The sequence below is a fragment of the Symsagittifera roscoffensis genome, chromosome 4 (assembly GCF_963678635.1).
Source record: "Symsagittifera roscoffensis chromosome 4, txSymRosc1.1, whole genome shotgun sequence".
Taxonomy (NCBI): domain Eukaryota; kingdom Metazoa; phylum Xenacoelomorpha; order Acoela; family Convolutidae; genus Symsagittifera; species Symsagittifera roscoffensis.
Genome location: NC_087065.1, coordinates 38114437 through 38127605, shown reverse-complemented (window position 1 = coordinate 38127605; position 13169 = coordinate 38114437). Strand labels below are relative to the sequence as shown.

Below are 13169 nucleotides of genomic sequence, written 5' to 3'. Positions count from 1 at the left end.
TTTGTGATCAAATCTAACTCAAAATTGTCCTTACCCACACCTGCACTTGCTGCATAACTGTTTAGACTTCAAAACTTAAAAACTGCCCGTATTTCTGTCACAGCCTGAGCTTACAAAATCCCGAGTCAATTCAAAAAATTGTTGCCAAACCATGGAATTTTTCTGAAGGTTCTACACAAAAAAAATGTGTGTGTGGGTAGAATGTGAGAAATAATTTTGAATCCTTATGCAAATAGGTGCCAACAACCCAACAATTACCTTTGCTAAGCGCGGCTATTATGTATGAAATCAATTTAATAACAGAAACTTGGTCTAGAAGGCTTCATTTAGCGCTTCTTTGGCAAAATTTTTCGAAATTTTTTTGAAATTTTTAGGCCAAAAAAATTGTGTTAGAGAATATTTTACATAATTTTTTTTTGCTTTTCCTTAACTTTTTAAAAATAAATAAGGCAGATTGTGTCTTTTTCACTGACTTGCGTTGCGTTTGTAATACTCTCGTAACACACACACTGAAAACGACGCTTATTCGAAGAAAGAAATGTGTTTTACATGAGTTTGGTCGGAACAGTCTGTGCCATTTGTCTTGGTCGGAACAGTCTGTGCTACTTGCCCAGCAACCGGTTATCTTTATTCTCTCAACAGCAGTAATCGTATATTTAATGGATAAAGAAGCTATTAGAAAATAATTCATTTTTTGCCCAATTAACTATCTTGTGGGCAGTTGTAATAACAATCAAGTTGGTTTTTTTATTCAAAAACCCTCTTGCGACAAATGTTTTTAACATACACAAATCAAAGCAAAAGTATGAGAAAAAAAGAAAAGAAAAAATTTGTTCAGTCTCAGGTGTTAAAGAAATTTTTCTTTTGGACTCTGATAGTTTCTGGTAGAAACTAAACGCGACGCCGAATTTGCGTTTTACTGCAATTGATGTTATACATTATCTGGGCAGATGCTCGTACCTAACAAAAGCTTGAAAATCAGATCTGAGCTTCTTGAAACCTTGCCTATTTCAGATCTTGTGCAGCCATAGTCCATGTTTCATTTGAACATGGACATGTCTCAATCAGGACTGAGGCAGGTATGGATTTTGTAACAAATACAAACCTGCTCAAGGCCACCCACATTCAGATCTAGAAATTACATGGGTCATATCTTCTCATATCTGACCCATGTTTGTTCCAGGTCTAAGCCTGGCCTTGAGCAAGTCTGCATTTCTGAGAAAACCCATACCTGCCTCAGTCCTGTTTCAGAATGACCATGTCCAAACAAAACATAGATCATGTGTACACAAGATGTGAAATAGGCAAGATTTTACAAAGCTCAGATCTGATTTTCAAGTTTTTGTAAGCTACGGCTCGTCAATTCTGTTCTCCTGCTTTCTCTGTCTATCTTATAATTTCTTTTCAAATTGGTAAATCTATTTAGATTACGTTCAAAATGAACGGAAAAAAGGCAAAATTGATTAAGAAGATAAAATATGTTGCGCATGCATGAGAGAATCAATTAACAAATTCTTCATTTAGATTTCTGAAAAATTATACAGGAGGTATGAGGTGACACTACGAACATTTTTCAACAATTGATTCGATTCAAATGATTCGGATGATTGAATTGATGGCCTTCAGTTTCTCAATCTACATCTGAGCCTAACAATCGTTGCCATCTTTGTCAAATCTTGAAGATTCTCTGGAAAATCACGAAGAAAATTCGTAAAGAAATTGGAGAGATCGTGTCAAAAGTCTTGAAAATTGGTTAATATATTTAAGGAAACTCCAAGAATCTTGAAAACACAAAATAAAAACGCAAACATTCGTCAAGATTTTATCAAGACGTTTTGATATCCGCGATTGCGAGCGCTTTAAAAACAAGTCCTTAAAGATGAATTGATATTAATGAGCTATAAAATTTTACGAATTGACAACTATGAGCTATAAAATGATGCATTGCGGCAATGAACTAGCTATACCTTATCAATTCAAAACTCAATTTTGACGTCAAATTTCTCATGCCATCAACAAGCTTGATATCTTTAATCGTTTCAAATTTCAAATTTCTTTTTGGACTGTTTTTAGTTAAAAATTCTGTTTTTACCAAACAACAAGACACGTAACAAAACTTGAAAAACAATGCAAAAATTCCAAAACAAAAACTCATAGCTAATTCAGGGTAGTTAAATATAAAAGGTATGAAGAAGTTAATGTAGTTAAGACGATTAGATTAACACTGGGAATATCTGTATTTTTCTTTGGTATCTGTATCATAAAAATTTGTATTATCCAGGTCTGAACAGGTATGTTGCATTTCAGGACAAATATGCAATCTCAAAAAAATTTTTATCAACACTGAGTATATCTGTGTTTTTCTTTTATTTCTGTAACATTGATTTTTGAATTTTTCAGGTCTGATTATGTATAATGCAGTTCAGGGCAGATATGCAGTCTCACAACAAATGGATTAACCCTAGGTATATCTGTATTTTTCTTTTAGTTCTGTACGGTTGAGAAACCAATTTAAGATAAGTGCTGAAAGATTCATTGCTAGAAGTATCTTATTTGACCAAGTAAAATGTGCTCGATTGTGCTGGACCTAATCATTCAAAAATTTGTCCGACCTTCTTGGTCTAACTTGTGTTAATTTTGACCTCGCGCGAGGTATAAAGGATTTCAGAAAAATCGTTTTACAAATTTATTGATGATGTTAATAGTTACACGTATCTTCGTCAAGAAAAAAACAAGCACCAAAGTTTTCACATAACATTTGTTGGATTTTTTGTCAAGTTGATTTACAAGTCGCGTAAAAAAGATTATGTTAAAGTCTTAATGAGAGGATAGCATAGCTTGCGTAACTGTTACTTTATCTTTAGAAGATTACAATTGAAAATGAGGAGTGAGCTCTTTATATGGAAATCATTCCCCACTCTGAAAATTTTACAGATAGTACACGAATTTTTAGAAAAAGAGAAGAGAAGTAGAGGGAGTTTACAGTAGTTCGGAGCCAAAAATTGTCAGTTTTGAGTTAAAGTTCGTCAGGCAGATGATCCGGAATGGTTGAGAACAGTTTGGATGTCAGTTTCTTATACCACTCAGAAAGTTCCTCCCGTCTCGATTTGTGTTCTTCTCGCATCTTCTTTACCTGAAGGCAATTAAAAATGATATTCGATTTTCGAAAAAAAGGTTGATTTAACTAGAAAGCTTCGTCACATTTGAGCAAAAAGGTCAGAAAATAGGAAAACAAAATAAAAGATAATTGGAAGCAGTTATAATTAAATAAATTCCTCTTCAAAACGAGAACAAGTTGTTTATTTTTTTAAATGCCTATCGAGTGTTCTGCACATTTTGCGGTTAAGGTAGCTTACTTTTTCTTGAAAAACATTCTCCAGTCAGATTGAAAATAAACTCCCAAAGCAGCCCCTCCCCCCCCCCCCCCCCCCGCGCCATCAAAAATGCTAATAAATGAAATAGTGAGAAATGATCTATGTAGTTTAGTAGAAATCATTTCCACCTGAGTAGCCATGTCTACTTTGACTGGGTGGGGCAGTTGGTCGTCGTTCTTGATTCGATGGGTGTATCTTCTCTCCACTTCTGAAGCGTGTCTCACCTAAACATTTGAAAAGAAAACTTAATTGATGATTTCAACCTTTGTGATAGTGTATGAAATCACAATTTTAAACAAAAATTCGAATACCAATAATAACAGACGATTGCTGTGCCATACTACTACATTACAATCCGATCACAGATTTCTTTATCAAAGAAAACAGTTTAATCACCAGCATTTTTGGTCTTTTTGGTGTTTAGAGGGACTTCAGAACATCAATTTGATCGACCCAAAAATGATGACAGTTTCAAGTTTTGTTCATCCAGTCTCTCCCTCCACCGACACTTCAAAAACTTTTTGAGGAAATGGGGCAATTTTTGGAAGCATTTCAAATCTATATGAACCCGCAAAAAATTGCTTCGCAGCAATATATGCCTCAAAACTCATCTGACGGTAATTTGTAGAACTTGTTTTTAAGTGGTAACAAGCACACTCAATTGGAAGTACCTCTCCATTTTCATTACCTCTCAAAAAAATTGTTGTCCAATTTCAAATTATTGTGCAAACTAGGAAAAAGAATTATTCAAATCGAATTCAAAAAACTTATGACAATTCCACGAATTAATTTTAGAACCTAATTATGTTTTACCGCGACTTTTTTCAACTAAAAAAATCAAATCAATCAAATTTGACTCAGCACTTCTGGACTAAAAAGGTTTATAACTTAGGAGTAGAAAGCCAAACTCGATCCTCGCCGAGCTTTCTCTTAGATGCATGAAATCGCTTGGAAAAAACGAGACCTTAAAATAGTCTAACGAAACTTTTTAAATTGAAAAAATTTAAACAGCTCCCAATTGTTTTTCTCAAAACTGTTGAAAGGTTTTTTTTTCGTTCTGAAGAAATGAACAATTTTTTTTCGTTTTGGTTTATCTCTTAGAAATGCCGATATGACCGATTGAACTGATGAAAAACATAAAATAAAACTAGTCGTATCAGGGGGAAGCCCTGAATATTCCGACTGCCTTTTAAGGTCTACGGAGCAGTAAAAATATGAAAAAATTAAATCCAATAAAATAAAATAAATTTTTGTTTTAATTTGAAATTTTGGCTCTTTTCCAGTTCCCCCCCCCCCTTTCCAATTCAATTTTGAAAAGCCTATTTAACGTTGTCATAATGCAATGAAATTTGGCGTGGTAAACAAATCGACAATTCTGAACAGATTTGTTCTTCATACTTTACAGCGTAAAATCACGCATTTAGCCGTAATAATACGTAAAACAAATATAAAACTCGGTGTTTTGAAAGGGGGGACTGGAAAAGAGCCGAGATTTTTTGTGAAAATCATCCCCCAACACGCCATATAAAGTACAAAGAGATAAATTTTGCTCCTAGTAACAAATCAATTATGACAAATAAGCTTCCTTCAAACAATTTGAAACGATATCTGAGCCGGATTAAATCACCGCATACGCGTTAACAGCGCGAAATTTATCGCGCGTTAGTTGACCCAAATTGGCTAAATTGGCAATATCTAAACCCCAACATCGTATCAGCGCAAAGCCCTGAATAATTTTACTGCCTTTTAAGTTCTATGGAACAGTAATAACTTGAAGAAATTAAAATTATTGAAATAAAACGAAACTTTTTTATTATGACTTTTTTTGAGAAATTCATCCATCTTGGAAAAAACAATTATGAAAATCAAATGAAAAAACTATCTCGGGTTGACCACAGGGTCGAAAAATTTTTTTAAATGCAAGTATAATGTACGTATTTCCTCTTGAAAGATATGGCTAGCTTTCCGATAACTCTGTTTTATTAACGAATTTTTTGTCTGGCGGTTTTTGCCAAATTTGCCCAAATCATGAAACAGTGAACAAACTCATCCAAATCTGGTTTACTGACACATTAGCTTCAGACAGTTCTACACTGGATTTTGGCACGTCCTTCCAGTTTTCACTCACAAACCGCTCCTTGGATGACTAGCTTCGGCATACTTGTTATACACCAGAACCATATCCATGAGGTGGACAGAAAAGGAAACTTGAAAAAAACATCGTCAAATTTCCTCTCAATAAGTAGACATTTTAGGAAAAAGTTACAGAAGTTATTGAAAAATTATCAAAAAATTTCATCCTGAAAATGGACACTTTCGGAAAGAGTTAGTGTGAATTGGACATATGAAGAAAAATGAGGAATTTTGAGAACTTCCAAGCGGTAAACAAAGCTGAAATACTTTGTCAGAAACCCTTTAAGCCAAGAAAAATCAATAAAACTTGAGACTTATAAAAATTTGATAAGTCCCCTCACCCACAAAACACCAAACACTCAGAAAACTTTATTCGCTCGTCAAATAAATCAATATGAGTCCACTAAGCCAAAATAATACAGGTCATAAATTATAAAGCCCAAAAAAACAAAGAGAGAGCCGACCAAAAGATTTAAAAATATGAGACTAAAAAGAAAATATTAAGTCCCATCTCACTCGAAACATATGGAACACACCCACGGATACGGATTTTTTAACTTGTCAAAAAACGCGATTTAAGGTCAATTTGACAATATAATATAGAACGAAACCTATCAAGTCAAAAATAGGAAAAAAAAGCAAAAAAAAATGTTGTCATGAAAAACTTGAGCCATAATCTCTATCAATATTTTGAAATTTTCAGCATTTTCGCAATCAAGAGGTGAGCGCAAAAAAAATAATTTTTTTTTGTTGAAACGACTCAAAATTGAGTCACTAAGTTATTTAAAACCTGGCCAGAACCACATGGGCAGAATGAAACTTAAAAACGAAAAGAAAAACAATTTAATACGAAATCAAGGTTAGTAAAATTACAATCAGCAGATGTAAGCAAGAACAGTAAAAGATAAAGCTAGCTCTGAAACACAAACATGCCAAGACAATATAATGTGAAATAAGCATCGGAAGATAAGGTACCCAGCAGTAAAGAATACCAAAAATACCGTGTCAGAGAACTTTAAAGCCTATAAAAAAATCAACAAGACCTAAGACCTTTGAAAAGTTGGTAAATCCCTCCATCCTCAAAAAACACAAACACTCAGGAAAACTTGTTTGCTCGTCAAATGAAACAAAAAGAGACCGCTAAGCAGGTAAAAAGTAGGCCAGAACCTATTAAGCTCAAAAAAGGAAATTAAAGAAAGAACCGAAAAAAAATTCAAAAAAGTTAAGACTAATAAGAACTTATTCAGTCCTCCTCGCCCTCAAATTATATGACACGCACATGCAGAAAATTTTTTTGATCCTCGAATACATTATATGCTGATAATAAAATGATATAATACAGACCAAAACCTGTCAAGACGAAAAAAGCAAAAATAAAAACAAAAAAACCGAACAAAAATTGTCGTTATGAAAAACTTGAACTAAAACTTTTCATAAGATTTTCAGCATTTTTTGTGATTCAGAGGTGAGCATAAAAAACACGTTTCCGTCGAAAAAGCTTGAAACTAAGTCACTCAGTCAATAAAAAATAGGCCGAAATTCTTTGGACAGAACAAAATTTTAAGCGAAAAAAAAAACAAAAACAAAAAAAAGTCAAGAATAAAAGACTGCAAACAGCATAGGTATAGCAGAACACTGAGAGCAACAAAACTGTGGAAAAAATTAAATAAAATTATTACTGAAAGATGCCAATTAAGCCGACAAAACATAAGCAGACAATAAAAAGCCGACAATTTTTTTAAGTGGACTAAGTCCAGTTTGGAAAAAAAACAGGTCATGACAGATTCAAACCAGGACTGTGCGCTCCCAGGTGTATTCGCATTCGTTTCCTCCAGACCATGTGTGCCGGAGACGCAAGGATATTTGAATTCATTTTGAGCTGAACCTTAATTTACCATTTTCAATTTTGACCATTCTTTAAACAAAGTTATTGGGTATTCGCCAAAGTAATGAAAATAATTTTCAACAAAAACTATTAGAGACCATTAAAGAGCAGTCGGGGTACCAGAGTTGATCAACATACACTGAAAATGCTAGACATAGAGTTCAATATATGGAGTTTTAAGAAAACTGGTCGCACAATTCTATATAAGGAGCTTATGAAAAAGTTTTGTCATGCTTTTCACTTGGAAATTGTATGATTAGCCTATTTTTAGGAAGAATAGAATCTTGAAAATGTCAAAAAAACAGCGACGTAAAAATTTTTCAAAATCAGTTCTGTCTCATAATCCTTTGGTCTCAAAATCAGTACGGTCTCAAAAAAAACGGCTCTTTTCCAGTTTCCCTGCTTTCAGAATACCAAGATTTATTTCTGTTTTATGTGTTATTACGGCTAAATGAGTGATGTTACGCTGTTAAGAATGAATTACAAATATGTTCACAGCTGTCAATTTGTTCACCACGCAAAAATTTGTTGCATTATAGCAGTTTTAGATAAGCTTATCAAAACTGAATTTGAAATAGGGGACTGGAAAAGAGCCAAAAAATTTTCTAACAAACAATGCATGCAGAGTTTTAAATTTTTGTTTACAGTTTTGGATATTTGATCAAAAAATCACGAAAAGTCATCCATCCAAATTTTCTGTCATGTATATAGCAGAATTTAAATTATAGTATTTTTAAATTTGATTGGCGCCGAAAACATAAGCTAGCGAAGAGTTACAAAATTTAGCTCTGAGGCGAAGCTGAAATTCTCACTACTTGCGGTTCAAAACAAAAAGCCGAAAAAAAATTGACTCAAACCAAAAGAGAAAATTTTAAATGAAATGTTGTACGCTTAAAAAACAATCAGAACCTTTTTGCATTGTTATAAAAATCAATTATCTAACACATAAGAAGGATTCGGACTAATAAACTCCATTCTTTTCTTTCTATAACCAGTAAAAAGAAACAATAAGAAAAAAAGTAACCAAAGAATCTGCATTTCATTTTGTCTTACAGGAACATTACAAAGATAAGCGAAAACTTTTTTCACTATTTGTAATATGTGAAGATCATATCGACAGAAAAAAATGACATAAAAAGTTTTAGAACAAATGAATACAAAAGTTTCAAACAATTGCCCCAAAAAAGAAGTTGAATTTTCTTTTAAAAGATCTGGCAGAAAACTTGCAAAACAAACCCCGAAAGCGTATAAAACAACCCAATGAGATCAAATATGAAAATGGTATGCAACGCTAAGATAGCTGGATGAAACTAGAAAAAAAACATAATAAAAAAGACACACGTAAAGCAAATAAAGAAGGAAACACGAAAGTTCATTTTTTCCAAGTGTTTCAGCCAGAAAGAACCACAATGATAAACAGATTCAGATTAACTTCGTATACATAACTCAACCTTGCTATAGCATTCCTTTTCTGAAGAGAGAGCCGATGCCCTTATAGCTATAGCCGGAAACGTTCAATTAAAGCTTGTGAGGGTTATTATTAGGTCATTTCGTCAAATTTTTTCGTCTTATTACTCCTTTATCCGGAATATTTACGAAAAATTTGGCCAACAGCACTAGTACTTGATAAATGTTAAGCAGGTGCCAAGTTGTTCGAAATATGAGTCCTTTCTAAAAGTTTTCCAGCCGTGTTCAATAGATTATCTTGACTGGTTTGCTTCAAAATTTTAGCTTCTTACCAAGTTCTCCTTCTTTTTTAGTTTGTTCTGGAATGCGTCCAACTCTGACTTGAACTTTTGCATCTCCAGTTTGGTCATGTTCGACTTTTGGGCCTCAATCCATAGTTTGTTCACCAGGGGTTCCTTGAACCCCTCCTTCCTGATTTCTTCTTCTGTGTAATGGTGCAGTCTAAAAACAACAACCGATTAAGGTTTTTGCTTCAAAAAAATGGCCTATAAATATCCTCCATCACCAAATATCCAAAGTTTGACTATTAAAATTTCCTCCCTCATCAAATATTCAAATTAAAATCAAGCTAAGTTTGACTATTAAAATCAGCTTACGCCAAAAATGACTATGAATGCTCGAAAATAGTCAATACCCAATTTTTTGATCAGCAATAACCAGAATCAAAAGTGAAATTCAAAATTGAATAAAAATGTCCAGAACATAATTAAAGTGCCCAGAATTGAATGAAAATATGGAAAAATGAAGGAGTCGGAGATACCTGTCGTAGCAGTTGGCGACTTCTTTCCCCAGTTGCAACCAGATCAAAAAGGCCTTGCGAGTCTCATTCACTCCGTGCTGTGCATAGATGGCCTCCATAAACTTCTCCGTTTCGTTCTCTCCCTTCTTCAGCACCTTCGTGATTTCATCGTGGCCCACTTCGTGGAACTTCTTGAACGCTGGATCGTTGTCCAAGAAATGATTCAAAGCCTTTATCTGGTCCTCACAGTACATGAACTCGCCTTGAAGCTCTCGAATGTCGTTTTCCTCCAGGAAGTCCAAGTGTTTCACCCTAGACCAATACTCTTTTAAAGTTGGATCCTCGAGAACTGAGTCGTTATGCGGTGTTAGCTGCAAAGGAGGTGGCTGTAACTTCTCATACTTATCGAAAAAGGTCTTCAATTTTTCTCTGAGGGTTTTAAGTTTTTCCGAGTTTTCGTCCAGCTCTTCATCTTTACGAACTGTCTTTTCCAATTTGACAATATCGTTTAAGTCGTTTTTGATTTTTTTCAGCGTGTCCGCTTCTGTTACGTTATCATATCTGTCCTTGGCCGCTTTCCAGATGTTCTCAAGTCGGGGGGAGTTAAACTCCCTAGGAGGGGGCCTCGGAAGTTTCTGGCGTCGCTCTCGTTCCTTAATGCGGTACTCACGTAGCTTCTGCACTCTCTCCTCGGCCGACATTTGCGGCTCCTCGCCATCTTTCGGATCCTCTGGATCGAAGAGAGTTCGCGCTTTGTTCGCAGCTCCGACATTTTCTACGGCCAAGGCAAGGACGACAACCATTGTGATACAACACATGGTCGCTTTGCTGGCTATTAATGGCCTCATTTTTTCAATTTTATTCATATATTGAACAAATTGAAAAAAAGCGCTGCTACCTTACACTACAATGAAGAACTGACGTGTAGCTCAGAGAATAACTTAAAGCCAATCAGTCGCTTGAAGTAAAAATTTATCGTCGCCATCAACTTTGCTCTACGTTTTGACAAAACATGATAGCTTTACTTTTTAAATAAAAGAAATCGCTGAAGAATCGCAGCATGGATTTATTTATATTGAAAAAATGAAACATGACTTTGCGTTGAGCGTTCATCAAGCCTTTGAATTTCTAGCTTAAATAATTGCTAATTAAGCTAAGTTGCTGCCAAGGAACTGAAGTTCTCAGTCATATTTTGTTTGATTATTTGGCTTATGTTTATCTCCGTGAGGCTTGCTTGATAAATCAATGCCTTAACGATTTTAATGTTTGTTTAAAAAAAGATGGTTTAAAATAATTCATCAAAAGTAGCGTTGACTATTAAAATGATAAAGCATTAAAAAACAAGTTATCACTAATTTGTAGAAAAATTGTATACTCCAGCATTTGAGAGGGTCAGTTTTTAAAAAAAGTTCCATAGAATCGATGGGCTGTCGAAAAAAACAGTGCTTAATTAGGATGCGTTCAGTAATTTAACAAATCAGTAAAACGAATTACCCCGACACGACCAAAAATCAAAAATCACCATCTCAGAACTTTTCGTATGCGATTCTTACAACTGTTCACCAAGTTCGCCACTTTACCAAAGAGTGTTACAAGAATCAAAAGCGCTTTAGACGATATAACTTAAATTCTATTAAATGGGTCAACCAAAAAATTCAATCAAAGCGCCACATACAACGCATCCCATAAAGTATGACACGACTGATCAAAAGTATAGCTTTAATTACCCCAAAAAATTTTCATCCACTGAATAACTACAACTCGATCATTAAAGAACAAATACATTATAAACTTAACCAGAAAGTTTTACCATGATTGTAACTGAGAAAAAAGTAAATTTTTCAAAATTATGGATTTCTCATCATCAATTTTTTGAAACTCGTTTAAAGTGTCAGGAAATTTCTCATTTTTGAACTCTCATAGTTTTGTGACGGAAAAATTATTTTGAAGCTGTTTTTGTAATTCACTGAAACCAAAATCAATCGTTCATTAAAAAAATTACACAAGTTGTAACAAAATTTTCAAGCGGGAGAAAATTTCCTTCAAGTTTTCTAAAAAGTTTGAAAATAGAATTTTTTGTAGTATGGGCGACCTGGGACGCCGTATGTACTTCAGTTGCATATTCACAGAACAGTATGATTTTTGTCTGAGCCTAAGCGGCCTTATCAAAAGTACTAAGCGCATGATACATGAGTTATTTCTTTTTTCATTTTCCTATTAAGTTTTTGTTTTTGAGAAAAACAAGCCATTTATGAAATGTTTCAAACTTTTTTAACTGCTTTATTCTGTAGATAAATATATTTTATTCGTGTTGATGTAAACTGCAGCTAGCCAGCCTTTTTTTGCCTAGCTTAGGTACCAATGGTGAGTGCTTTTAGTTTCAATAAAGTCTCTAAAGAAACCATCCAACATATAAACAGGGTATCTTAGTTTTCGTATAAAATAGTCTCTATCCGTACCCTTATTTATTTTCACAATTTAGGGAAGCGATTTGTTATGATATGGTTTTCAATTTTATAGGTCAGACTTTTTTCACTTCTCTTGGTGGCTTGATGGACGTGCTACTCACAGTCAAATCTTTCATTGTAACTTTGATGTGAAAACTTTGATGTGAAAAATTATGTTTGCCTGATTTTGCCTTAAAAAGTATTTATATGGCTTGGAAACTTATGTGTCGAACTCTCAAAAACTTGATTTGAACTCCATCTTGCTCATTGTTCAAATAAAGTAACACGACTGCTCGTATCAGGGCACATCCCTGAATTTTCGGACTGCCCATTAACTGGCCCATTGACTAGATTTGAGTTTTAAGATGATAAAATTAAATTTATAGTATTATTATTTGACTAAGTGTGTGAATTTGATCAGACCAATTAGCTTGTCTTAATTCAATTTAGATAGGTTTTGTGGATCTACGCGAAAGTAATGCACGTCACACTTTCAGCACAAAGTATAAAACAAGAATGCTCGTATCAGGGCGAAGCCCTGAATGTTCCGACTGCTTTTGAAGGTTTATGGAGCAGCAGTAATAACATAAAAACATTATATGAAATAAAATAAAATGAAATTTTTTTTTCTAAAATTTGAAATTTTTTAAAGAAAATCATCCCCCCACACGCCATATAAAGTACAAAAAGATAGTTTTCGTTCCTTGTAACACATCAATTATGGCAAATAAGCTTTGTTCAACCAATTTGGATCGATTTATAAGACGGATTAAATCTCCGCTTACGCGTTAATAGCGCGAATTATATCGCGCGTTAATTGTCCCAAATTGGTCAAAATGGCCAAAATGGCAATCTTTAAACCCTCATAACTTTACGAAAAATGATCACAGGTGAAATTTCTTTTCAAATTTAAGCTCAGGACAACAATACCTTTCGAATGATATAAAAAAATTCCGTCAAAAATGGCTAGTTAAAAAGTCGAAATTTGTCTGAAGAAAAAAAACCCACCCCGAGCACAAATATTCCGTTACTTTCGTATCGAAAGTCGGAACAACAAGCAGTTCAGGTAGATTCGTTTCACAGCGATATAAAGTCAAGTTAGTATGGTGATAAGCGTAAGAATT

The 13169-nt window shown here is 34.1% G+C and overlaps 1 protein-coding gene across 1 annotated transcript; it reads right to left on the bottom strand.

The window, feature by feature from the left end:
• Positions 1 to 2834: 2834 nt before the first annotated feature.
• On the bottom strand, positions 2835 to 10627 carry LOC134845063 (alpha-2-macroglobulin receptor-associated protein-like). Its single transcript, XM_063861906.1, has 4 exons — positions 9620 to 10627; positions 9132 to 9300; positions 3503 to 3598; positions 2835 to 3133 (listed from the first exon to the last, which is right to left on the bottom strand). Exons 1-4 carry the CDS (start codon positions 10462 to 10464, stop codon positions 3017 to 3019), a joined length of 1227 nt encoding a protein of 408 aa, XP_063717976.1. The 5' UTR covers positions 10465 to 10627; the 3' UTR covers positions 2835 to 3016.
• Between the last annotated feature and the right edge of the window lie 2542 nt (positions 10628 to 13169).

Coding starts and splice junctions, on each gene's coding strand:
- LOC134845063 (XM_063861906.1), bottom strand. CDS start 10,464: ATGAATAAAATTGAAAAAATGAGGCCATTAATAGCCAGCAAAGCGACC. Junction 9,301..9,619: donor GTCGCCAACTGCTACGACAG/GTATCTCCGACT, acceptor TGTTGTTTTTAG/ACTGCACCATTACACAGAAG. Junction 3,134..3,502: donor AAGTAGACATGGCTACTCAG/GTGGAAATGATT, acceptor AATTGCCTTCAG/GTAAAGAAGATGCGAGAAGA.